The sequence below is a fragment of the Mauremys reevesii genome, linkage group 3 (assembly GCF_016161935.1).
Source record: "Mauremys reevesii isolate NIE-2019 linkage group 3, ASM1616193v1, whole genome shotgun sequence".
In the NCBI taxonomy this organism is placed as follows: Eukaryota; Metazoa; Chordata; order Testudines; family Geoemydidae; genus Mauremys; species Mauremys reevesii.
Genome location: NC_052625.1, coordinates 57,066,116 through 57,093,735, shown reverse-complemented (window position 1 = coordinate 57,093,735; position 27,620 = coordinate 57,066,116). Strand labels below are relative to the sequence as shown.

Sequence of the window (27,620 nt, the reverse complement as noted above, 5' to 3'; positions counted from 1 at the left end):
CAAAATGAACATGTTTAAACTTGTTTGACAATCAAAATGGAACAAAAGAAAAATCAATTTAAAAAATTGAATAGCACGGGGTTATTTTAGGTTTCAAGATGAGGGGCCTGATCCTGCACATATATCTATCCATCATCTCTCTTGGGTTTTATATAGCAACTATCGCTGTGGTATGTATGGCCTCAGTTCAGCAAAGCACTTCTACATATGCCTAACTTTCAACATTACGTTGATTAAGTGCTTCGCTGAATCAGGGTTTTGTTGTATGGGACTTTATTGGTCTGCACAACCAGTGGTACTAATCACATGTGCAAGGGCTACAGAATCAGCCTCCAGCCTTGTATTCTTCACTTACTGGTGTAAAACAAAGCAAAAGGGTTGGTTACAAAAGTGGCTTTTATTTCTGTCCCCTTGGTAGCATCTCTAGGTACTATAGGTGCTGCCACCAAATAGCACCAAGGCACTCTGGTTTGCCAGAATTACATTCCTTGCCTTCTTCCTCACCCGGGCCATGAAATAACACTCTCTCTATCCACCTTTTGATTCTGTTCCTGCATGATCACCGGCTGAAATGCAACAAGGATGTCTAAACGTTGATCTTGTTTTAAGTTTCTGCAGGCTGCAGTGAAACTCAAGCAACATCTGGAAGTCACCGTGAAATCAAGCCACAAGACCCCTTTTCCAGTGAAATATATAGCTTGATGCACTCTGCAGGAGCTTTACAAGAAGAGGAACGTTTGCCTTGGGACAAACTCAGGTAGGGCAAACCATGAATATTCTGATGTGCTGAGACTGAAGAAAGAATATAGCATGATTATTAAGTGCCAGTTGCAACTTGCATGACAGGGTTATGGTTATTTTCTCCCATGATACTAGGGAGATGAGTAAAAGAGAAGCAGATGATCCATGGTCTGATCAGAGAGGATCTAACAGTCTGAACACAAGAGTGGGAGTTAGGAACTCCTCCTGAGTTCTAATCCCAGCCCTGATGTGGCCTCTTTCTGTGGCCTCAATTCAACTATTTAGAAGGACATTGGCAAGTCAAATCTGGCCTCAAATTTAAATTTTTTAAAATAACTTTGTACAAAAGACCCAGAGCAATATTTCCATGATTTTGTTTCTAAACTCCACTGAAGGGTTTATTTTTTCACTAAGAAATTTTCCCTGCAGTATTTGGAACCCTGACTGGGAGACTGGGAGTTCCATTCCCAAGTCTGGTGAGCCCTCTGGGCCTTGTTCACCCCATCTCTAAATTGGAGCTTGTAAAGTGTACCTTCATAAAGCGTTTGCAGGCTAAGCATTAATGTTTGAGTAATATATTCATTACAATCATTTGTCATTTCCTGGTCAATGCACTTTCTGGCTACCAGGGACTTGCATATTGCTGCAATAGGAGAAAGGTTAAATCCAAAAAGTCTGTTTCCATTAACATTTTAACAGTAAATGTAATGAAAACACTTGGATTAATATAAGGTATGATAAAGTTTTGGATCTTATTTTAACAAATCCTAAATGTGAAGTCTGAATAAACTACCTGACCGTGCCCCTTTTATTTCTCTGCTCTAGTTACCTGCAAATGCTCTACACAGGAATACCGTTAGCCATTTGTTTTCTGGCATGTTTCTTGTGATCCTTTTATTGGCTGATTGTTACTGATTTGTAACATCACAGGGAAGTCCTGTTTGTATTTGCTTGTGTCTTGTTGCATTATATTCTCCTGAAAAACAAAATATTGTAAAGATTGATAAAATTAAATTAAACGATCAAAGCAGCAACAATAGGGACTAGAGCTTCAACTGGTATAAATCAACAGAGTTACATTAAAAATCAATTTACATGACTGAGGATTTGAGCCGCATTGATTTACACTGGCTAAGGATCTGGCCCCATGAGTTTAAAGAAGTGCAACAATGAGATGAAGGAATCTGGGGAGCCCATTAGACAAAGAATAAAGAAATGAAAATGTTTCTATGTCAGGCTCCCTTTACTTGAACTGCCTGTCCACCAAAGTCAAATCATGGAACTTTTAAGGTGTATCCTGTGTTCATTACTGGGACATGGGAGGCAGAATGTGTTTAGTTCTCATTTTCATTTAAATCAAAATTCTTTGAGCCTGGTTCTTCTCTCCCTGAATACTATTTTACTCCTGTGCAATTGCATGGGATTCACTGCAGTGCCTCCTGTTTCCCACTAGTGTAAGTGGGAAGAGAATCACATTCAAGGATGTAATAAAAAGTGAGGAAATTACTGAGCAATGGAAGGGTTAAAGGCCTTTCTTTTTTGAATTGATGTGTTAGGGCTTGTCTACACAGGGACTTATTGTGAAATTAGTTTAATTCACTTTAACTTTCATTCAGAATTACAGTGGCCTTAAAATGGTTTAGTTTAATTCAAGTGAATTAAAACTAAACTGAAGGAAGGCCACTTTAATGCAGCATGAGAGTGTTCACACAGAGGTTTAATGAATTTGCTTTAAATTCACACCATTAGTTAATTTGGATTCATTTTCCTGAGAGGTTCCATGTAGAGCAACCCTAAGGACATATACGGCTTTTAAAATCTATGCAGGATTTTTCTACCTACTGAGCATATGGGGGCAAATCCCGAAGTCAGTACTCAGCATTTATTCACTCTTTACTCAGACAAAACTCCTGTTGGTGTCAGTGCAAGGGCTCGTCTACAGTTGGAAATTTACACAGATGAAGGTAGGGTGTGAATTTAATGTGCAATGGCTATTCCTGAATAACTTCACGTGTTGACATGAACTTTTAGGTATCTGTTTTCATCAAGCAACACAAATATATTTTTAGTGGTATATGCTCTCTTAGACCCAGCCCCTGGCCACCTCCTTAGAACCAAATACTACCTAAAGATCCCTGTACCTATGGGGTGGAACAGGCCAAGTCTAATCTGATTTAAACCCTGGGGTTCTCTGCTCTGCTTTTAAAAAAAACAAACCTAGCCAGTGAGAAGAGAAACTGCTTTCTAAAAAGTCAGGGCTGGATTGAATTGTTTGTTCCAGCCTTGTCCTCTGTCTAGAGTCAATCAGTCAGATTAATCACAAAACAGCCCTCAAACAGCTTGGTACTTGAGAAATCAAGAACAAAAGACCTCAATCAGATGCCGTCATGGGAGCGAGGCCCAAAAGGATTAGGGGGAAGCCATAGAATTGAAGTGCTGCTAACTAAAGAAGCATTTGATACAGAAAATTGTGTGTCTGGTTTAAATGGGACACTTTCTTTTTCTTCCTTTCTTCTTTTGTTATGTATTGACAACTCCATACAAATGGACAAAACCAGACTCTACATGTGTGCATGAGAGGGGCAGGGAGAAATTTCTGACAATCCATTAGAGGCAACTGAGAAAGGGCCCCGTCTGAAGAGATATGGAGAGTCCTCAACTCCTGCTGGAGGCAAGGGGAGATCAGGGCAGTTAGGGCCTGATTTTTAGAGGTATTTAGATGCCTAAAGAGTCAGGCACCCAATGGGATTTTCTAAAGCACCTAGGCCCCTAACTCTTATTGTAGTCACCTCAGTACTTTTGAAAATCCCATTAGGTCACCTCCCTGGATCTTTATGTACCTACTGCCCTTAAAAATCCGGCCCTTAGAATCTCATAGGACGGATCCTGGGAACAAAGTCAGTGACTATAGAATTGCATCTGTCTATCAGACTATTTGGTTAGAAGCAATTGAAGCATGGTCCTGATCCTGAGCACCATTGATTTGAATGGGAATTGCTCACCTGCGCGGATTGCATAATCAGACTTTTTGATTGTTTTAGCTCTGCTGGAGAGAACTGGTTGCCTTTTTACTTACCTGCTCAACCCACCAGCTCCAACATTTAAGAAACAAACAAGGCCCAAAGTCTTATTCATTGTCATAGGTCTCACCCCCACTTAGAGCGGTTGGGTTCTAAAATGGGGACCTGCACTGGTTTCCCTCTAAACTGAAAATCCTAGTTTAGATCTGGTAAAAGCTGCCACCACCCAATCAGGTACGTGGATTGGGACACAGTCCTTCCCCAAAATCCTTGGGGATCCCAAGAGCCCCAAATCTATGGAGTTCTTACACCCAGGAGAAATAAACCATTCCCCCCTGCTTCCTCCCCCCTCCCTTTTCCTAGGAGAGATACCGGGATCTAACTACAGAGGGATGCCTCCCTCCTCCCCCTTTCCCTGAGAATCCACCCAAGGAAAGATCAACCAAGTCCTTTATAGAAAAGATTTATTAAAGAATAAAAAAGAAAGTCACTGTCTCTGTAACCAAGATGGAACAATACACAGGGTCTAAACTTATCAATCTCTGGAGAGAATTCCCCCTCCTTTCTTTCTCAGTAAAAGCAAAGTAACAGCAAACAAGAATAAAGAATTTCCTTCAGCAAACACACAATTGCAAATGTAGAAATCAAATTATAAGACTAATCCGCCTGTCTAATTAATACTCACTATTGAATAGTAGAAACTACTCCAGGAGAACTTGGAGACATGACTGGCCTCTCTTAGATCCAAAAAGAGAACACTCTAACAAAGAACACAGACAAAGGCTTCCCTCCACAGAGATTTGAAATTATTTTGTCTCTGATTGGTCCTCTGGTCAGGTGGTCATCAGGTACTGCATGTTAACCATTTACAGGTAAAAGAGACCTTAACCCTTAACTATCTGTTTATGACATTCATGAAATCAGTCGGATTCCTATTGCTGGCCTTCACTGGTGCCCATGTGTTCTGGGGGTGGTGATGGGGGTTAAACTGATTATATTCACTTCAGGGTGAAATTAACATGCGTGGAGACAGGCAGCATGAGGCCTATGCACTGCTTAAATCCCAGTTAATCAAGTTAAGCCTAGTGCTACCTTTTTTTCACCCACCGGAACTTAAATCTGTTTGGGATGGTTTGATCAGTTCCTTGTGATTTACTTTAGCCTGGCACAAAGGAGAGACTACTGGCTCCTGATGCAAAAAGACCACCTCCTCATTATATAATATTAAACTAGGCAATTCAGCTGTCCGACAGGCTCAGTGGAAAACACACACCCCTATGGTTTTGGGGTTGAATGGGTGGGGCAAAATTTGGTTTTAAACCCAGCTCTCAAAGATTAGAGTTTAACACATACCCACTTCAGCTTTTGTATGAGCAGCTGTTTTTCCTGCATAACATGTATCTGAAGGAGCAATATCGGTAACTACTACAAGCACCATTCATATTTATACACACAATTACCCATTTTGCTGGCACAAAGCTGGCTGCCTGTTTGAGGATTTATACCACGCTGGTGTTGTCAGCACAGTATCTGGGTGCCTGTTGCAGGCAAAACAGTTCCATAGGTGATATATGTGAGTGCTGCTTAGGAACCAACTTTCATTTTGTCTGTCTTTCTTATTTGTATTATGGTAGCAACTAACGCACCAACTCGAGGATCAGAGTCGAGTGCTACGTGTTGTACAAGTAGGTAAAATAAAGACAGTCCCTGCCCTAGGTTGTGAGCTCCAGGATTACAAGAAGACATAAAAAAGCCTGAAGCAGATGGATAGGGAGATGGAAGATAGGAAGGGAGGGTAACAGTAAAAACGTGTTGCATAAGTTAGTAGTCTCAGCAGCCCAGCCTGACCAATGACTGATGGTAGTACTTTGCAGGCATCTACGTCTGATTTGACCCACATAGTAGCTGCTACTCTGTATCCCTTGTGATTTATTTTTGCTCAGCTATTTCCTAAGGATTTTTAGCATGTGGGATTAGTTTATGCACACAGTTTAGGGTTTAAATTAATTTTTTAAGGTGCACAGGCCTTTTGGGGCACTCTGCCCAGGGATGACTTTCATCCTCAGTGATTTATTTTAAGAGGAAAGTTGGGGAAATTTACCTGTTCACCTAAACTATCTGTTACCTTGTTCTAATGGTTCTATAATTTTCCCAGGCAGGCAATGTATTTTCCCCCCTCCTCCTGTATTTTGCTGTGGTTGTATTCTTGTTTGTTAAATTTGGCTTGGCATTATTTGCCTCATTTGGGAGTTTTGAGACCATTGTGTGGTTTCTTGCTTAATGCCCTCCTGTTAAAAGTTTCACAAATCAATCTTTGCCTGCAGCAGACACTCATGCATACCCTGTCTAGCTTGTAGGTAATCCACCAACAAGGGAATCCTCCCCAACAGGATTTGAGAGATCAGTTAGAGATCATTTCTCTCTCTCTCTGTCTCTTTTTGGGAGGTGTGGGGAAGGCAGTGTCAATGGAGCTGGGAGAAACCCAATGGATCAATGTCAGTATCTCTCTAACTTAACCTGAAAGCGGCAAGGAAATTCAAAGTTAGGGCTCACACGCTATTCCCAATTTGCCTAAGCATCCCAGACGTCTCCAGAAACATGTGATTTTTTACATAAGGTAAATAGTGGTGTCTAGGCACTCCGGGTAAAATTCACCCCTGTGTAAAGCCACTTCAATCCCATAATTCCCCCATTTATGGTTCCAGGGAGATTAAGTGTTGCACAGGCAATATGATGGCCCTCTGTTTGGGGGTGAAATTCACCTAAAGTGAGATGAGGTGTTAAGGACAGAGTGCCAGCCCTACCTCAGACTTCTGTTACTTCTGTTACCTAAAAACAGTCATTGTTACTGGAAACTAGTGGGCAGATGCTACTCTCAGCCCACTGGTGTAAATGCAGAGTAACTCTACTAGCATCTATGGATTTATACCCAGGTAATTGAGAGCTGAGTCTGGCCCAACCTTTGTGTTTGCATGTGTATGAGTGAGGGAGTGCCACTGATGTCGAGTGGAAAAAACCCAGCACCAGAAACTATTCCTTCCTCCAACAAAGAAGCATAACGCATTAAAAATAAGATCAACATAAACAGCAAGGGTGAAAAAAACAAAACCTCAGCAAAGCAACTTGCAGCTCTTCCTCCTCCCACCTTCCCATGGATTATTTTAAACCTTGCTCCTATCCTGATTAGGCAGCCCAAAATAGAAACCAATAGTGCTCTCTTCTCTTCAGCGTACACTTGGAGGCAGCAAGGTAAAGAAAGCAGGGGAGTAAGGCAGAAATCTGAAAGGAGGAGGAGTGGCTGCTGTGATTGGTACTAACAGCTCAGTCTGATGGAGAGCCGGGCGGATAGATGTGACAGAGATGAGGGAGCTGTGCTTGACTAGCTCGTGGGCCTGTACTGCCAGTGCAGTTTCAATGAATGGGATTTTAAAAAACGGAGTGAGCGTGTAAACGTCTCAAGCGGACTCACTACCAGAGCACTTACCAAATGCGGAGCCGCCTCGCTCTCTCATTTCTGTGCAAAGCGTGCACCGCGAGAGCGGCACGGTTGCACACCCAAACACCCACCGGCCGCTTGGAAACGCAGCCCAGGCGAGAGGGGCTCGGTCGTGCCCGAAGCGAGAGCTGGGCTGGGTAACAACCTGCTGCAGCCCGAGCCCCGCTGACGCCACGGCAGCCAAGCCCAGCTGTGGCCAATCAGCGCTCGCCAGCCCGGCTCCCAGAGCGGCTGCTCGCCGCAGGCTGGAAGCACGAAACCATTCATGATTTTGGTGACGTCATCCCAGGGAGGGGGCGGGCGCTCTGAGCAAAGCCACGCCCCTTCCTCTATATAAGCGCCTTCCCGGGCCGCTGGTGCGGCTCAGGGCTGTAGTGGCAGCTGGTAGCGTGTCTTTTGTCTTGTGGGTTAAAAGCCGATCAGCGCGTAGCCTCCCCGCTGGGCTGCTGTGCCCCTGGCTATCTCGCACCGCTCTCAAGGGAAGCCGCTGGGCCCCTTTGCTACGCGCGCCCTGTTTTTGCATCCCAAAGACGCTTGTCAGCCTTTGTGGTAGGACTTCATGTCTGTATTTTTCCCCATTCACTGGTGAGTACCCTCTTGCGGGTTCCCCGGGGGCGGTTGGCGGACTGGGAGCTGGCTAAGGCTTTGGCTGTGCCTGGGGTAACTTTTGAAGGGGAGGGAGGGATATTTGTCCTGCAATGGCTTTGCAGGCAGAAGTCACAGTCAAGGTTGTGACGGGAGAGGGGGGAGGTGTGAGGGAATGGAAACAAAGGAAGTGAGCGTGGAGGCTGCAGTAAAGCGTGCAGAAGGGCTGGGGGAGGTTTGCTAGAAAACGTGCCCAGATCTTCACCTATCCACCCCAGTTACGAAAATCTAGGGGGTCCTGGAGATTGTGCTTGGGGGGGCTGGTTCGGAAGCCCACTGGAGTGTGGATGCGTGAGCTGCTGCCAGGGCTGCAAAGCCTGCCAGAGAGAGGGGTTTTATTCACCTTGCGGCTTCCCCAGGGCAGCCTCACAGACGCCCAACAGGCGCTAGCAGTGGTCTGAGCCCCGCTGGGGAGTTGGCGGGGCAGGGGTGTTGCAGAAGCGATCTGGCTGCAGTTGATCGCATGCTGTAGCGGCTGCAGTGTCCCATCCTTTCACCTATTCCACACACACACCCCTTGCGGTGACTCGCAAGCGCCTCTTTATCCTCTCCCTGGCTTGGGAGAAGAGAGCGGGCGGGACTGTGCAGGGATCATGCCGGGGAAGACAGGCGGAAATACTTTCCGGGTGTGTGTTTGCCGAGCAGCTGGAACTTGCTAGGCGGCTTGCAGTCCCGCACCCGGTTACCATCTTTCTTGCGCCGAGCCTGGACAACGTCAGGGGCGGGGACCAGCAGCCAAGGCAGAGGCGATCAGGTCAGCTGGGGAAACTGACACGGCAAACAGCTCGGCTGCAACTGCTCATCCTAACCCCAATTTCCTTCCCCAGGGAGACGGTGTAGCAGCCTTCCCGTTGCCCTGCATCCTCCCCCCACTCTTACCCCCAATAAATTCAGAAGGCTAGACTGTGCTCTGTTATATCAGAGTAAGCAACTGAATTCAGCAGTTACTCCTGGGATGAATTTAGCCCATTGGCATCGCTGCCTGTTCCTCTGGATTTACACCTATATAAGGGTGGGCAGAGGCTGGGCCAAGCTCCCTTATTGCCTGTACACGCCTTTTCAAGTGCATCCTTTGAACAATCCGTGTGCAAGTCCATCTGAGGACTGAAATCCGAATAGCCCTGGATTAGCGCTACCTGCTAAAGCAGATTGCTTGGGAACTTCGGTGAGCTTGTCACCTTTATCTTACTATTGCCAGGTAGCCACGGGGCAGCTAAAGCTGAGGTCCTAAAACCTCTCTTTTCAGTTGCTTTTGACTTTCTTGCTAATCTTCCATTTGGGCTGAATTATAGAGGGGTTGCTCAGGGTATAACACTGGAACTTAATGCTGCACCTCCAACCTTTCTTTCCAAATTAAAAATCACCCTGTTTAATATCCTTAATGTTGCTTCTGGGAGTTGTAAAAGGACACTGGATTAAGCAGCCTTCCTCCCCTTGTATTGTTAGAGCTGAGCGATCTAAACATCTGACTACATTTCAACAACAATCTTGTTCACTTCCTTTATTTTGATTCCCTTGATGAAAATAGACTCTGTAGCTCATGCAATTGTTTGGATTGCAAATGCTTTGGGGGGGGGATGGTTGCAAGCAAATTTTTTTTTAGTGCAATTTAAGACAGTCCTAGAAACATGCATGTGGATACTGGCTTTTGCAAAAACCCTTGTTTTTACTAATCCTGTGCTGACCTACTAGTATCCTTTTAACCCATCTAGAGTTGGAAAATAGAGAGCTCCAGCTCATCAAACAAATGGCTCTGTGCAACTTCTCTCACTCCCAGGACGGGTATGTTGCAGCAGAGGATAGGAAGTAGGCAAGCTACTACTATTTAGCTTAGGCTAGGGAGTTTGCAGAGATCTCCCATCAGCAAGGTTCTTGATGTACCACTTAGTGAGAGCTTGGAAAAGAACACTCTTTTCCAGCTCTCTGCCAGTTACTTGATAGGTGACACTGACAATGATGCGGCTCCACAAGTTGTCATGCCTGAGTGGGGTATCTGACCTAATGAAACATGCATCAACTCTAATGCTACAGCTTCTGCTGCTGCTGCTACTTATAAGAGCTGGTGCATCATATGGTCTCACTTTGCCACTGTAAACAAAGCCTTTGTGCTTATCATTATATATCTGTTATCTGTGTATCTTGTACTTTGGGATGCTTTTGAAAGCCCTCATTGTGCTGGTTCATGCATAGTAAGCTGGAGTGGCATTGGGAGGGCAATGTGAACTTGTCTGAAGTCACTTCATGGGAGCAAGGTGCAACAGATGGCCAATATTTTGGTGACAAATGTGAGTTGACTTGTGTGCGCAAATACAAAGTACTGCGGTTATAAATAGGCTTAAGTAATAGCATAATGTAAAATAGAGGAACTACAAGCTGTGAAAATCAACTTCACTTTCTCAAATTGTCGAGCTGGAAACTTCATTATGACTGCAAAAGCAGCGCTGCAATTGGCATATCTCCTACTCAACTGCTGTGGAAATCCCTGGGGTAGTAAAATAAGTCAGTAGGAGTTAAAACTGATTAGTTTTTAAAGCTGGGGGGGGGGGAGAAGGTAAGTGCTAGTGCTTGGTGTGGGGTTTTTTAACCTACACTTGAGGGTAAAGTTGGAGGAAGTGGAGTTAAACTTTAATCTGTCCTGGTGAAATCTTGTATTGCTCAAAGTGAGAGATCCTGCAAACTACTTTTTGGGTGCATGATATTGTGTACTGATTCTTTAGGTGAATAATTTTTGATTCCCTTACAAAGAAGGGGATGGTGGGGGGAGAACAGAAATAGGATTTAGTGGTTTAGCATTTCAGTTCTTATCTGTGACTAGCTCTGCAGCAATATAAAGCTTTAGTTTTTAGATACCACATAATCTTGTTCAAGGACAACAGTGATCAAATGGCTCCATGAGAGCTGAAAAAGTATCTTTATCTTTGTTTCCAGCCCTGATTATCTGAGATCAGCTGAAATGACTGAGGTGATGATGAGTACTACATCTATGGATGAAATCGGGCTAAGCCCCCGCAAGGATGGCCTATCATATCAGGTAAGCTTTCTGTTGATTGGATAGCATTGTTGGCTGGTTACATAATAGTCAACTATGGAACTGTCCAAGCTAGGTTGCAAACTTCTAGCCTAATGTACCTTTCCATGATCTGAGCTAATAAATCTTTCTGTAGTGAGAACAAGTCAATGGTCTAGGATGTTTGCTTGGCAGGAGCAATTTGTCTAAATTTAATTTCTATCTTAATATCTGATTGTATTAACCAAGTACCTTTTTACATAATCCAGATCATGTAGTATTCTTGGGGAGGGGCTATCCCAGGGGGAAAGTTAGCCCTAGTGGACAATCTAACCCTGGAGTTTCTTTTGACAGATCTGCAACTTGGCCCACAAGCCATCTGCCTAGAGCAGATGGGAGGAGTTTTGTGGCACTTCAGTCTTTTAAGATAATTCTTTGTTTATGCTGAGCAGATAAGGCTATTTTAAACTGTTTGCCATGTGCCATATGAGACAGTCTATTTCCCCATTCTCCCCACAAAACCTTAATCTTAATACTCAGTGGTATAAGCTCCTGGCACTTAAAGAACGTTTGGTAGGAGGATATAGCATAAAATGACTGACTAGTGGAATTAGCTAGAAACTGGATTTTCTTTCCATCCCACAAAAATTGCAAAACTTAAAATAGTAAAGTAAGTGTGTGTGGGGGGGGGGTGGTTTAACACCCTCCAAATGACAGGGTTCTAAGTTTTTTTGAAAATAAAGCAAATTTAAAAAATGAAACTACTTTGTTATGGAAAATCTAAACTTTCTTTCCAAAAAGATCAACATCCTGTTTTACCATTTCTGAAAACTTTTCAGTGTTTTTTCAAAACAAAGTTTCATCAAGATTGATACAATTTTGCAAAATGTTTAGCTTCAGCTTAAGCAGCATCTTCAGATGCGAAACTTTCAACCGGCTCTAGTGGCTAGCTCTGAGATATGGGCCATCAATACAATATTGCTGGGTGTGGAGAGCTGTTGTATGTCTTTTGATATTAGCCTATTGATTGACCAACATTTCAATGCTTGTCTCAGTCTATTTTCTACATCACCTGAGATGTGCGAAGAATGAGCAATTGAGTAATTGTACCTTCCCAGTCCTCTCAAATGGTGATTTCCACCCTTTAACTACCCCGTGGGAGAGTTACTATTAAAGTTTGATATGAGAGCTTGTGCATGCAAGTGGCTGATTTATGTGTATGCCGGATCTGTGCATAACAGGGCAGTTTTTATTTTTATGATATATATATATATATATATAAACTTCCCACTTGCAGATGCTATTACAGCAACTGTATGTGTAGGTTTTAAGTATGCATGCAAATTGGTGCACCGTTGCACGCCTAGCTCTTTAAAAGGGCCTTAAATGCACTAGTGTAAAGAGTGCATCAACCTGTTAGATCCAACCTAAACCAACGCTCTGGATAGGGAAAATGTGGTGTATTTGATCCAAAAAAACTCCAGTTCCACGTGCTGTGCTCTGGGTTACACGTTTGTATGTGAAATAACTGTTTGGCTCTAAAGGTTGTAAGGATGCTCACGGCTCATGAGTGAGTTGGAGCTTCCAGAGAGTGGGCATACTTCAACAAGAGTCCTCAAACCCTGCTTCATCCTGACAGCACACAACCAGCCACTGCAGTCATGGTGTTAATAGGTCACCGCATCCAGTCAGGCCAATAACTCCCTTCCTCTAGGCTCCTCTTAAACTGTCCAGACAGATCTGGAGATTTTGGAGAACCAGTCAGAATCTAGGCACCCTGCTTGTCCTAACTATGTTGTGTGAGCTGGGTTTTTCCAGCGTTCGCGGTACTAGGGCCAGATCTCCACTCCACACTTACTTCAATACAGCTGTGGCTCCAGGGTGTGAAAAAACCCACACCCTTGAGTGATGTCGTTTATACTGACCTAACTTCCATGTAGACAGGACTGTCTCAGCAGGAGAGCTTCTCCCATCGACATAGCTACCGCCTCTCATGGAGTTGGCATTAAGCTGACTGGAGAGCAATCTCCTGTCAACTTCGAGTGTCTTCATCAGCAGCGCTGCATCGGCCAATGCAAGTTTGTAGTGTAGACCTGCAGTAAATGTGTTTGTTTAGACCCTAACATTGGGGAGCAAACTGCTTGGTTGCAGCATTCAAGTTGCTGGGAGTTCCATTAACATTTTGCAGATACAGTAATTTGCAATACTCAGTCCTAAATGCAACTTGCAAGTGTTATTGGCTCTTGGAGCTCTTGCTTCTCTGTAGTGGTCTGGTCCTATTCAAATACCTGCAAGCTTCTTATGATGCCTATGCTTGCTTGGCCTAACTGACAGCCTAGTTGACTGTAAGAAGCTACTTTCTCCCTCTGTTAGCATACAGTCTTTGGATGGCTGGGTGGAGTGACAGAATGGGTGGTCACCTTTTAGTAGGGCCCATGCCATGTGCTGGCAATCTTCAGAAGCAAATAGTTATATGAACAACGTACAAAGAAGGACACTCGTTTACATTGCCTGTAAATTGGGCTACAAGGGGGAATGAAGGTCTAGACTGTAGTCCTCCCACTAATGCACTGGGATGGAAACTGTCGTATTGTGGTATGGGTTACTAAATATGAACAGCGATAGAAAATTAAACTGGCTTGTACAGTTTAAAGTAAAACCAAACACTGAGAACGAAAGAGGAAACCCCCCTAACGGGATGCAAACAAAACCACTAGCTCACTGCTTTCTGTGACTGGCACTGCTGACCCACCCCTTCTGCTGATTGTGAAAGATTTTCTATAAGGGAAATTGTACACTAGTCTATTGAGTGCCCGAGCTTAGAATTATACAAGTGGACAGGGCTAATGAAGCATGAATGCTCCTACAATACAAGCCACATGGTTCTAAGCTACAAAATCATCTACCTGTCCTGCAGAGTTGAATTCCAATTATAAGAACCACAGCACTTGGACATAAGAGGCAAGGACTTGTAAAACCAGAATTGGAACTCGGTTGCTTTGTTAATATTTCCTTGGACAGTGGACAGGCAGTCCCTTAATTTCAGCATGACTCTTCTGTACCAATGTTCAACTTAGTTTTGGATTGTGGTGGTGATGAGCTTGACATGGAATTTTAAATCTAACCATGGGTCTCTAGATCCCTGAGCATTTGAACTGGTCCCTAGTTGGACCCTGCTCCTAGAAGGGGACTGTTCTTCAGAAGGTGGCCCTTAATTGTAGAAAGCTCATGAACTGACTTGCGAGATTTTAGTGCCCTTAAATCAAAACCTCCATCCTAAAGTAAATGAGCATAGATTTGGTACTCAGCTCTGTTTTGAAATGCTCTCATGATCACTGGAAAACAGACTGGATATCCAGCTATAAAAGGCTCTGTGCCAAGAGAATGTAAACATGGAGTTCAGCAGAACTTTGCAGGAAAGATTAACCAGTGATTTCTAAACTTATTGTAAGATTCCTGCCTCTGTCCCCCACCAGCTGTTGTGCTCTGTAAACTTAAAACACTGTCTTCCTACTCCTGGCAATAGACTATCAGTTCTGTCTAGATATACAACTGAACTCATGTAGCTCATGAGTCCAGTGCATGTCAGGAGAATGAACATATCATGGTTAGTTTGCTCTTAAAGTAGCAATAGGAAGGCTTGACTTCCAGAAGGCTGAGGCAAGCACATTCTTTTTGCAGAAGTCTATATACTGTACCTACTTTGCATGTGCTGTTGTACTCACATTGGCCTAAATTCTCAATTTGTATGCAATTTTATGTACACAAACACCTCAACCCTCAACTTTCTGTTCATTTGGCTTTAATGATACTTAAATGCAACTATACTTAAATGCAACCAATAGACAGTCAGTCTTGGAGAGTTTAAGCTAATGCACTTAAAACTCTTCCCTTGTTGGACAAAGCTTTTATTAATACAGTATCTACAACCAAGGCTGCTCTGTTAGCTCCCAGGAAGATGGCTCAGCTGCCAGGTTTGAAGGGCCAAAATAGAAGCAGATGGTGAAAGCAGAGCAGGAGTCTGGCACAATACAAGTGTATCCTATGGGAAGCCTGGACAAAATATATCTGAAAAAATGAAGTCAGACTGGGTCTTGTGACTGCAGTGAAGAGCTATTTTTGGATCTCTAATGGCTGTCCCATAATTCCTATGGGGACATTAACACAGTAACTCATTCAAATGCAGCTGATGGAGCAAGATGCCCCTCCTACAGAGACAAATGTGCACATGAAAAGTTTCATTCATTTCCAGTCCGTCAGCCTTGTGCGAGTCCTGTCTCTTTATAGCCGGTTGGAGCTAATATATGGTGACCCCTTAGTTCTCTCTCTCTCCCTCCACCCCAAGAGAGGCCCGTTATCTGAAAATGCCTAACCATCTCTCTGCTGGCTCCCTTTCTTCTAATGTCATTCCACAGCAGCACAAATGATGTGGATGAGAAAAAGGTTCTCAAGACTACATTAATCATTTTTGCTGCAGTGTTGTCAAAACAGTCCCTTGACCTGAATCGCTCTTAATTTCTTGGAATGGTAGCTGGGGTTGAGCACAGTGAAAACATCTTGATGCCTGAGGCAGCTGTACTGAGCAAGCAGTGTATGCCAAACTCTTAGCCAAGAGTTCTTTCCGGTGGACTAACTGCCCTGGACAGGTGACTGACTGATTTCTGAATGGGGTAGGCATGCAATGACTGAGCTGGCTTAGTCACATCCACCCTGCTCTGGTGGGCCTGGGAAGCTCAAACCCTAAGTCGTGGTATTCTCATGCTGGGATTCTAGCACTGGCTAGGGATCTGATCTGTCTGACATGTGTAACCCTCACGCACGTGGCAGATACTTGGAGGTTTCCTCCCCTCATTGAGACTAGGACTTCTCGCAGCATCGTCTGCCCATGAAGCCAGCTCCTCTTTTGTTCTGCTGAAGCAAAGTTGATTTTCAATAGGCAAAGACAATGTTGGGTATTGCTAACTAATTCCATATAGGGAGTCACATGCTGATCTGTAACACTAGTGTAAATCCAGAGTAACTCCACTGACTTCAGTGGAATTGAACTGATGTTGCTGAAACCAGATGTGTAAGGATTCAGACATGAGAGGTTGTAACCCATGACAGACACATGTATTGCCAACCTGATGGCTAATGGGGAACTTAGTATGCCTTCATATTCACCTCTTGTATCTTGTAAGATGCCTTTATATTAACTTAAGTAAGGAAAGCCATACCTGTACTGAGGCAGTCCTGCATTGGAACTGACATCTATGCACTGTGTAAAACTGTCCTCTGAAGTGGTTCCACTGTACAAAATGAAAGCCTGGAAGTTCACCTGTTACTCAAATCCAGATGTGCACAGTACAGACAGTGGCTCAGGAAGTTGCACTGGCATGTGCTGACACATGTCTAGTGCATAGATCAGGCTAAACACTTAGGCCTAGGAGCACAATAGTGCTTCAAATGTTAATGAATGTGATCAGAGCTAAAAAAGATAGTTATCTGTAGCCCTAATAATTCCATCTATCTTTTATTGTAAACCAAGGAACAGCATTAAACTGAAACCCAGGATGATAAAGGGACCTTCTGATCACAAGACCTCCATGTAGAATTTCTTGCCCTCCCCTATGCAGCTTTTGCAAGGGAGGATCCGTTACCTTGATTGGAAACATCGCACACAAACACAACTTTCCTTACCACTTTTCATCAGTCTGAGCACTTGTCTGTTACCCTGAGTAGTCATGGTAGTAACTGGTGCCCCAGCATTTCTTACCACTGACATGCCCCTCTGGATTATCTTTCTCTTTAATGTGAACTTTCATCCTGCCTCTTGGAAGGGTATGGTGTTCTGCTTCTGGGGGTGGGAGTGGGTTGTTAACTTTTTCCCTTGACAACCCTCCATTCAGGTCTGAAATAAGATGTAGTTGGTCTCCGGCTTTTTCAAGAACATCTAGCTTCTAGTATCATGGCTCTACCTCTAAGGATGGTAGTGTCTGTATGCTGTCTCTATGCAGATACATTTTGGGTACTAAAGAGGCTAAAGCACCCTTGAATTCCATCAGTCTGCATCCAGGGGGGTTATCCTGTACTACTGTCATAGCAGAGAACCCAGTCTAAAGTACCAGTGTCCTAGAACTTGTCAATACTGATACAATGACCTGTCCAAGGAAGCAGTTGGCTTCATTTGGGAATATCTTTCGTATCTGGAGGGAGCTGTATTCTCCCACCAGTGCACTCTTACTAACAGTAATTTGCTGGGTGTCTGGGGCTGGAGTCCGATCTGTTACACCAGTGTCAATTTGAAGTTAACTTCCTTTAAGTCAATAGATGTTGCTCTGGATTTACACCAGTGTAACTTTGACTGGAATATAGTCCTCTGTATCTAATGTTGTGATCCTTCCAAGTCTCCCATCCCCCTTCCAGAAAGCAGGATGTTCGTGCTACTGCTGTCTCATTTTGTATTGACAATAATTAGCCCATCATGTACAGTTAACTACACTGCATCTCGCTGTCCAGTAGTATCTGGTTTCCTTATTAGCATTTCTCAGCTTCTTGCAGTCCTCCTGCATGAAGCTAGCAGCCAAAGGTTAGTTTAATTATGGCAAAGCTCCTCTGCTCTGGGGTACTGGGAAAGGGCTCTGGCACCATCTGCCTTTCCAGGGGGGTTAAATGTTTTCCATTCTCGGTGCCAAGCTCTCAATCTAGAAGTCACTTTTGGCTCACCTGGCATGGAGATGTATGTGGGTGACCTTAAGTTTGGGACTTCAATTTCTGGTATCGCCTTTCAGTTCACCTTCTAGGCGAAAGGTGAGAACTCAGGTTTGCATGTACCTGAGATGGAAAAGAATGGGATTGCCAGAAGACCTCTGAACAAAGCTTGTCAACCACTGCCTTCTCAAATCCGGGCTAAGTATGCTGCATGTCATCGTTAGGGCAGCAAACCTATTCCTTGCCTTCTGCAGCCTGCAAAGATGTGTGTCAGAGCTCTTCGCATAAAGCTTAGAGACAGGCCTTGGCTTCTAAAGCTGTGATTCAGTGACCGCAGTTGCTATGATTACATATTCAAAGTTGTATGCAGTCATATGTAGATGACAGGGGAAAGTTAGCCCATCATAAACGCTCTTCTGTAGCGTTCTTGGCTGTTGGAAGGTGCCAAAAGCTCCTGTCCTACGCTGATCTTAGCTCTTTAACTCCAAGACTCTGGTGAAGCATGTAACTACAAGCTTTAATATCTACACTGTATGAGTATTCACACTGCATTCCAGGACATGATTTTGAGTGCCATGAGCTCAATGTAAAACCTGCAGTGGGTTATGTGGGTGCAGATTTCCCTTTTTGTTTCCAATTCCTGCTCTGGAGGGGGATGTCCCTTGGGGTATTTCCATCTATGCTGCATTTCAGATTATACAGAGAAATCAGGCTGAAGAGGGTGGGTAAAGGAGTGATTAGTCTCTTCTGTATAGTGACTGGGAATCTGCCTCTTGTTTTGGAGTGGCTAGGGCTCAGATTGCATGGGGTAATTTGCCTGATCTGTTCCCTGAATGTAAATGGCAGTCTTATTATGACAAACTTTTTCCTTGGTTCCCACAATAAGGGCAACAAGTAAGGCTATCTGTCACATGCTAGGAAATCTGGCTTCATATACTCTTTTTCCATTGACTGTCCACACCCTTGGAAAGGGTAATTGCGACATCTCCTTTTTTTAATGCTGCCTCTATGATTAAAAAGCATGACTTAGTGGAAAAAAAGCTTGACCTCCTTGGGTTCAGCCTCTCGTGCAGCTGTTCAAGATAAGATTGTGCTAGTAAAAAAATAAAGCTGAACACCACGTTTGGGGATATTTGTTTGTGAGGAAATGACTAGGTCCTTGGCTTCTGAGAGAACCAATCTATCAGTCTATTTTCAGAACTACTCCACTTGACCTAATGCAGCTAAAATGATAGCAGCCAAAGGTTAGCAGTATAATAATTAAACTTTTTTCCTACAGTGTAGGCTATTTTAGTGGCATTATCAGCATATATAACCTACTATAATATGCTTTCTTTCCATTGCAGCCCTCTAAACAATACAGTGTCAAGGTTCTCTGTATCCCAAGTCTGGGGAGTTAATACTGAAAGTTCAGTTCTGTCTACAGCTCTTAAGCAATGGACTGGGTATCTGGGATTGGCCTGGCTGAAGCCACTAAATCGTATGAGACTCGGTTACTGTATGGCTTGCTCTGGGAATGAGTAATAGCAAGTACCACAAACTGTAACACCCCTGTTAATGTCACAGCATTCATAGGCCTTGTCCATACCATACTCCTCTTGGCTTCCTAGCAGTCCAGCTGAAGGACCTGGCTAAGGTGCCCTGGAGTGGTGTGGGAGAGCTGGAATTAGACACCCCTCTGCCTTGCTGCCTACTAGCAGCCTAGGCTGCCTGTCTGAAATGTGGCTTTTTGTTTTGAGCCATCCCTGGCTGAGAGTCTCTAATGGCCATACTGAAGCTGTTACTGCAGTATCTTCTCCCAAGTTAGTCTCTCCTCTCCCTCCCTTCTTTAGTAGCCATTTAACTGCTACTAAACTGGCAGGAAGTTGGGATTAGGTCCCAAAAAGTCTTCCATTATCTAAAGAACAACACTGCTAAAGCCTGTGAAACCCTGAGTATTCAAAGGTACATCTGAACTATGCTTTCCTTTGGCTATTGAGTCCTGGCAGTGAATCACAGAACACTCAATGGAAACTGATCTGCAGAGGGGGTTAATTGTCTGCCATATTATAGCATATCTCTAGTAGCTCCATTGAAGAAGTTAGGCCAAATTTTCCAAGAGTGTCTACTGGGTGTGGGTGCCCAGCATAGGACCGGAAGGGGACTTGTTGGATCATTTTGTCCAGTCTTCTTCCATTGCAGGCAACACCATCATGTAGTCCTTTTCATAAATTTATCAAGCTCCATCTTAAAATTAGGTAGGTTGTTTGCTCCTCCTGGAAGGCTGTTCCCAAACTCACATGAAACACCTCAGGCTTCTGACCTGAGCATCTGCTACTACAACTGGAACTGCAAGTGCTCAGCGCCTATTTTTAAAAAAACAAAAACAGGCCTTGCCTCTCAAAAAATGAGGCATTCCAAACTGGTGGATGATTCTGAAAATGTAGGCACTACTGTCTAAATGAGGCGCTACTTGTCTCCTCTGCAAGCCTCAGGAAAATGGAGTAGCAGTCGTGACTGCCTTCTCATATTTTGAAGACTACGTTTTATATTTAATGATGCCCAGATAAATGCTTAGTCTTGTAAACAGGACAGGAATTTTTGATAAATGGTTAATTGCTTAATTATCACTGGATAATCTGAGTTGGCGGTTGTCCCTTTTTTTCCCCTACTACAAATTCTTGTCTGTGTGAACAGGTTTATTAAAGACTGTCCATTGGTAACCCACAATAATTGCACTGCATTGCTCACAAGCAATAGTACTTTCTTGCCTGTCCTGCTTTGAAGGTTCAGTAAACGTGGCATTTGGGCTCGTATTCCAGGGCACATACCTACAAGTACTCCTGCAACATACTACTACAAAAGCAAGGTGCTTTTCCTGGATTGAGTTTCTGCCTTGACATCTAGCACTAACAGTGTAGTCTGCTCTAGAAAACCGTCTGGGTGCTCTCCCATCTCCAGCATTATCCTACCAAAATGGCCCCGGTTTGGGCTTGGGTGGTCTGCTGGGGCTATCAAAGGGTGGCATTTAGATGGAAGATGGCAGGAGATCCAAATCCACTTCAGGACTGGGAAATGCATCTCAGAATCTTTCAGCGCAATAGAAAATACTGGCCTTATAGGATAATCTGAAAAAACAAACCCATAACCATTTTCAGGAATAGTTTATTACTCATTTGCATGTCACTGCACTCTAGCCTTTAAATTTCATCCTGTGATTCCTGCATACTGTCCCCTAATTTTAGAAATGTTCTCTCTGAAATTTAAAGGTAACCATGTAAAGAGCCACTTTCTCCATGTTGACTCAGAACAAGAAAACAGTCTTAGATAGCCAGTCCAAACCCCTGAGGCAAAAAGACCAAGAAGCAGGAGAGCTAAAATAGCGAGCCTGTTTTCACAATATTTCTGGCCTGACCAAAAGCAGGAAATGCAGACATCAGATTCTCATAGTAAGATTTTTAGCTCTGTCTGCAAATTCATGAGCATTGGTGGTAAGCAGTGAATCTCGGGGAGGCTTAGTTGATGTGTGTCTGAAAGCATAGAGATGTCCATCTTGAACTTTATTCCAGCAGCCTGTCAGTTTTGGAATCCTTCAGACAGCTGCCCCCACCCATTTTTTATTTTATTTTTTGACAGCATTCTGGTGCTTCAGGTCACAGCCTGGTTCATGAGTTTTCCTGAGAAGCTAACCTGAAAACTCCTGAACTTGCAGAACTTCATTTATGGTTGACTCTGTCCCTTGGAACCAGACCTCTTGAGATTTGGCTCTTGATAGTTGTGATGCTCTGTAAGCTGCTAGCCAATATCAAAACACTAAAATATTCTTTCTAATGGAGGTACTCCTTTTGTTTCAGATTTTTCCTGACCCCTCAGACTTTGACCGTTACTGTAAGCTGAAGGACCGCCTGCCTTCCATTGTGGTGGAGCCAACAGAGGGGGATGTGGAGAGCGGGGAGCTGAGATGGCCACCTGAGGAATTCCTCGTCCAGGAGCAGGAAGAGGAAGAAGAAAACCATGAAGAGGCAAAGAAAGAGAACAAAGAGCAATAAATGGCAGCTGAAGAAAATACAAGGGATTGTATTGTCTTGAGGGAAGAGCCACACCTGTTCTGAAGGTCTTTTTTTCTTAAGAAAAAAGACAGACAAGTTCAATTTTGCACCTGCAAGATCTTAGGTTTTTTCATATTCTCTGTATTGAGAACTGAAGCCCTCGATGTGACAGACTCTCCAGACCTTCTGAGGAAGGAAGTCATGCAGAGAAAAATGTTTGCTGTTCTCAAGATCACTATCTGACTTTTTATTTTATTTTTTTATTTTTTTGTTAAGACTCAGAGGCAGCAGAGAAATTCTAAGGCCCTTGGTGGATGGTGAACAAGCAAGGCTGTTTAATGAGTTGTGGGGAGGGTGGGAATAAAGAAATGTAAGCAGTGTTGAGCAAGGAACTGCTTCTGGCTACACAAGCATGAGACTAGAGTCTTCATCTCTCAAAGTTTCCTTTCTTATAAGCTTCTGTTTATGTATCTGGAGTGGAGGGGAAATGTGTGGTGACATCACAAATGGATGCTCTGCTGACATAATTGCTGGGTGGCATAGAGAGGCAAAGGGGCTTGTAGTCTTTCCCCAGTTGCACGTCTCCTGAAGTTACACAAGCATGTGTAGGAGTAATGGTTTTCTTGCGTTAACTATCAAACCTGTTCCCAGTCTTTGCCCAGAAGATGTTTTCTTGCCTTCTCTTTGTCTGCATTTAAACCTTGTAATGCTGAACAGCTCAGTTGGTAGGGTCAGTGTGTTCTGCTGCTACCCTCCATCTATTCTGCAAGGTCCTTGTTTATCTTGAGGTAACACAGAAATTTCATGTAATGTCTAAATCTACCTGAGATCTTGTTCTAGAAGTGGTTAGGACGTTTCTCTCCTGCTAGCTGTGCCTGCTGTAGTAAGAACTCATTACAGTGCATAAAGCTTGCAAGGTGAAGGGGCCACCTGCCTTCCAGATGATTCTAGGGCTGCGTGGTTTCCATCTCATACATGCCGGGTCAACCGTTTGTTCAAAACTGGCTTAGTAGAGGGGCATGGGGAGAATCTGCAGGGAACTGTTAGATTTGGGTTTTCTTTGTTAGCAGCATTGCTTTACCAGAGCTCCAAGACCTAGAAATCCTGGCAGACCAAGATGCTGGCAGAAATCATCTGCGTAAGAATGGATGAAATTGAAAATTCCCACATGCCACAAAGTCAAAGAATGTTGCCAAAACTGAAATCAAAGAGGCAGTCTGAAATCAAATGGCTGACTTGAAAGGATAAGATTGGGGCAGGGAATGATGCCTCTCTTCAGACAGTATTTCATGGCTTTTGAGTGTTCTGGGCAAGAGGATGTGCTTCTGATTTGTAACAAAGTAGTAGTTGGGTTTAATAAAGGGCAACATGGTTTGTAAGGTCTAAGGTATCCCGTGCAACTTGTTCAGTGCTGAGTGTTGTCTCTGTCCTACCTGACCTTTGCCTACAAGGGGAACTGGTTGTAAGGCAGGTTGACTTGCAACTTTCATGGAAAGTGGCAATCCAGCAACTTTATGGAAAAGCTCCAGGGGGGGCCAAGGCATCTGTTGAGGAGCTGACAGGTCTAAGAATAAAGTGCTGGTAGTTTCCACCTTAAAACAAGTCTGGAGACACTAAAGCAAGAAAGACAAATGTTAAGGCCTTAACCAGACCTTATGATAAAACCCAGTGCATCCTGTCTGCTAATAACTGGTTCAATTAAAAAAATCTGTTTGGACTTTATGTGTGTGTGTGTGTATATATATATTTGTATCTAATACCTCATGAGTAGTTTAAACGCTGGTGGGGGTTGGGGGATTGCTTTTAACATATCAGCAGAATTGTTTTAGTCTTTGTCTTGCTTGTGGTTTAAACATAATGGCAATAACTTATCAGCTCTGTTACTATTTCAGACAGACCTGAGGGATTGGAGACTGACTTTTTTGCATTGTTCTGACTAGTAGCAATGTAGAATGCAGCTTGTCTCTTCCTTCTTTTTAGCAGCAAAGAACCAGTCTCGTGCTCACTCCCAGGTTTGATGGATGCTTTGACATCACTGACCTCTCATCATGATCTAGTGATATCGTTTTTAAACTGATGGATCCAGCTGTTTGTATCTGAGCATCTGTTCTAGTCTTGCTGTCTAATGGAATGAGCTTGTACACCTGTATACCAGCCAGTCTCAATGTTTTAAACTGGTACTAGTCTTCAATCTGTGCCACCATGTTGAGGCTTGTTAACAGAGATTATTATGTGGGTAGCAAAAGGATAGAAATCTTTATCCTCCAGATCTGAGGAGAAATGTCTGCCATAAAGACTGGTATATTCTTGTCTGCATCCTCTCTTTTTTTAAGGTATTGTGTATATTTCTATTTGTCAAATGTATAAAGAACAAAGCACTCCAGTAAAACTCCTGTTGTCTGATGTACATTCTATTTCTGTAATTCTTTTTGAGCCTCAGGGAGAAGCTAGCTTTTTTTTTTCTCAAACTACTTTTTTGTCACTGTGACAGTTGTAAATAAAGTTTGAAAATGCTTTCCAACTTGGTGGCTTTTTTTAAACTCTGCTTACAGAAAAGCAGGTTGGGATTTCAGATTTCCCAGAGCTTTAATCTGTACCGGAAGCAACCTTTCACTTTAAAAGCAAGGCCATATTATGCAAAGCACTTTGGCATGGGCTGTAAAGCTGATGTAATTTAAGCATATGTTTAGACTTAATTATAATTCTTAAGGGGCTTGCTGAGCTAGCACGTAAATCACTTGAAAGGATGAAATCAAGGGGCCTGACTCTTCATTGCCTTGCACCTCTGTAAAGAACTAAGGGGTGGGGGAATCTGCAAAGGGACTTGAAGTGCAAGTTGGGCACCTAGGAAATCCCAGGAACAACACTGCCATCTACAAAACTAAATTGGGCACCTAGGCTCCCAATCCAACAAATGAGGAGAGACAGCCTAAGAACATGATCCACAGTCTAGAAGCCAGCATGCAAGGATCTCCCTATCTAAGTTAACCAATGGGAGATGCCCAGGTGCAAGTCCTGCCCCTTAGAGATGGATGCCAAGGTGTAGGCAGATGCCTAGCTATCCATGAATGGGTGTGTAGTTTCTTGTGGGAGCAAGGAGGAGGTGGTGGTGGTCGTTCTGGTCCACCTTAACTTTAGCATAGTGGTGTCCTAACCACTCAACTACAGTCCCCTCCCGTCCCCTCCCCCACCACCTCCCAATGACTGTTCCACTGTGGGTAAACAAATGTGTGCACATGGGAGACACATTGCAGTCCTGTGGTCAAGGCACCCATCTGGGCTAAAAGTTACTGGGGGGGCACCCACCAGCCTTCTCCTGGCTTTTGAATGGGACCCAGTTTGGTAGGCATGCTCAGAGTACCTACTGGATTGGGCTGTTAGGTGTTCATCCCCTTAACTTGCCCACTCTCCCCCAGGGTTTGTGGATCGTGCTTGGGCTTGGGAGGGTGGAGAGATGGGTGTCTGGGTGTTGAGTGAGGCAGCAGTGCATGTGCTCTGAGGCAGAAGAAACACAGGGACTGGCCTGAGGGAACTTGAGTCCCCCCCACTACAATCCACAAAACTCATGTCAAACCGGCTAAGTAGTTTTGTGGATTCTACCCTAGATTTTTTTCAGAGGCACAAATTGCACATAAGTCTTGAGTTGAACCCCAAACTCTTTGGACATCAACCCTGAAGTAGTGTGAGTCAAGAAGTGGGCACAATCTGAAGTGCTCTTACTGACTAACAAATTGCTTTTAAGTATAAAACCCAAATCATCATCTTACCCAAGTCTGTCCTGACACCTGTATGTTACACTTTCACCTCTGCTGCTTAGGCCAGTGTTTCCCAAACTTGGGACCCCGCTTGTGTAGGGAAAGTCCCTAGTGGGCCAGGCTGGTTTGTTTACTTGCCACATCTGCAAGTCGGGCTGATCACAGCTCCCACTGACTGTGGTTTGCTGCTCTGGGCCAATGGGGGCTGCTGGCAGGGCTGGCTTTATGAAGGGTGGGGGCTGCTGGCAGGGTTGGCTTTATGAAGGGCAGGGCCTGATCTGAATAGCCGGCAGCAGTCTGGGGCTTTGGCAGCACTTTGGTGGTGGGGGGTCCGCTCTGGGTCTTCCGTGGCACCAAAGGACCCCTGCTGCTGAAATGCCACCAAAGCCCTGGAGTGGACATCCCCCCCCTGCTGAAATGCCACTGAAGACCTGGAGTGGACACCCCCTGCTGCCAGGTGAGTGTGTTTTTTTGGGGGGAAAAAATGCCTAAGGCATGAGTCCCGATTCCAGGGAATTGGCTTAAAGCCGGCCCTGGCCACTGGAAGCAGTGGCCAGAAAGTCCCTCGGCCCGCGCCGCTTCCAGCAGCTCCCATTAGCCTGGAGTGGCGAACCGTGGCCAGTGGGACCTGCGATCGACCGGGCCTGCAGACGCGGCAGGGAAACAAACTGGCCCAGCCCGCCAGGGGCTTTCCCTACACAAGTTGTGTCCCAAGTTTGGGAAACACTGGCTTAGGTATGTTGCTGCACTCTGAACTAAGGTCACCAAACACAAACACGTTGACTAAAGAGACAATAATCAAGGAAGGCATTGGCTGAAGACTAGGGCTGTCAACTGTGCTGGCCCTTCAAATTCAACAGGCCTACTATATGACCCAGCTACAACACAGTTAAAATGTGTAGCACAGGCTGCATCTTAATCATTCTGTGACCAGACTAAAGCCTTGGTCGTGTCCAAAAATGTTAGCTGCCTGACTTTTGTGTAGCTGGGACTCTTAAATGGAATCTCTTTTGGACAGCTTTTCTTGTATCAGAACATTTGAATTGCAGGTAGGTTACAACCAGATTGCCAGGCTCAATTAACTGAGAAGGCCCTCTGTGCTTAATGGGGATAAACTTTGCACTAGGAAATCCAGGTGTTAAGGGCCAAACACCTTCTGAAGTCTGTATTCTTCCTCCAAGAGGAGGGAATTTGTAGTTTTATGGCTGGGTATATAATGGACTACAACCATATCTACTCAGACTAATTGGCCTGTGACTGGAGCATTAACTTTACATTAGACTGGCTTAAAGATACTAACTTGGGACCTGACACTAAAATTAAATGCTTGGGAATTAAGGACACACCTAGCACTAAGCCCCAGCTTAGAGATGCTTAATGCTTTCTTGCTCCTGTGATGTGGATATTTGCATTAGTACTTCTAGTGGAAAAATGTCAAGTTTGCTCTTTCCTGATGGGACTGTGGTTTAAGCCTCTTTCCAAAGTGCCCCTTTAATTAGTTTTTCACCTCTCCTTAGCCTTCAAATTCTCTCCATTATAGCAATGTTGCAACAATCTGTCAAGCTAGGGTAGAAATCTGCGAGATCACTTGGGAGGCTGTGTTTCCTGCACCAGAATATTGGTTCTCTGAGGGCAAAGCACAGAGCTGGTAAGGATTAGAAATGAGGTGGGAAGGAGCTGGGAGCAAATGAATGTGCTTGTCTGCCACCTCAGCACACATGAGCTGAAATTGTTCTCTGGCTCAGATTAGAACACCCCTGATTGTGTTTTGTACATGTAATTCTTTGCCAGCACTGAAAAGGTGGCCTGTCAATCTCTGATCAGATGAACATCATTTGGAGTAGAAGAACTGACCTGGCTGAAGTCAAAACTAAAATGGTCCTAGTAGAACTATGTTGGGGGGGAGGAAGTCTGGTGCTTGGTTTTAGCCAGTGTGGTCATTGTCCACCTTGTGTGAGCACCACCAAATGAAAACAGAATTGGCCTGCTGTCAAATGGGTGGCCCTGAGTCCTTGTCATGCTGGTGCTTTCTTACAAATAGAGTGCAGGTTCTAAAGCTAGTCCAGTAATTACTTCTCCCTCTTCCCTTTTGTTTAAGGATTTAATTCCTTCTGGAGGGAAGGGGAAACAATGGGTGGGTCTACCTAGCAATTAAACATCCGCGTCAGCTGACTCAGGCTTAGGGGATTTGGGCTGGAGGGCTGTAATGTTGCAGTGTGGGCCTGGGCTCTGGGATCC

General features: G+C 44.2%; 1 protein-coding gene across 5 annotated transcripts in view; it reads left to right on the top strand.

Moving 5' to 3' along the window:
- Positions 1-24,148, top strand: part of LBH (LBH regulator of WNT signaling pathway) — a 36,919-nt gene extending 12,771 nt beyond the window's left edge. For 2 of the 5 annotated variants that reach the window (XM_039532111.1, XM_039532112.1), the window contains exons 2-4: positions 619-757; positions 10,831-10,933; positions 21,433-24,148. In XM_039532111.1, the coding sequence (XP_039388045.1) occupies positions 619-757; positions 10,831-10,933; positions 21,433-21,627 (437 nt within the window). In that variant the 3' untranslated portion in view covers positions 21,628-24,148. Of the gene's footprint in view, positions 1-609; positions 758-7,611; positions 7,843-10,830; positions 10,934-21,432 lie in introns of those variants that run through there. The other 3 variants (XM_039532110.1, XM_039532113.1, XM_039532114.1) reach the window with 2 other exon arrangements.
- The last annotated feature ends 3,472 nt before the right edge of the window (positions 24,149-27,620 follow it).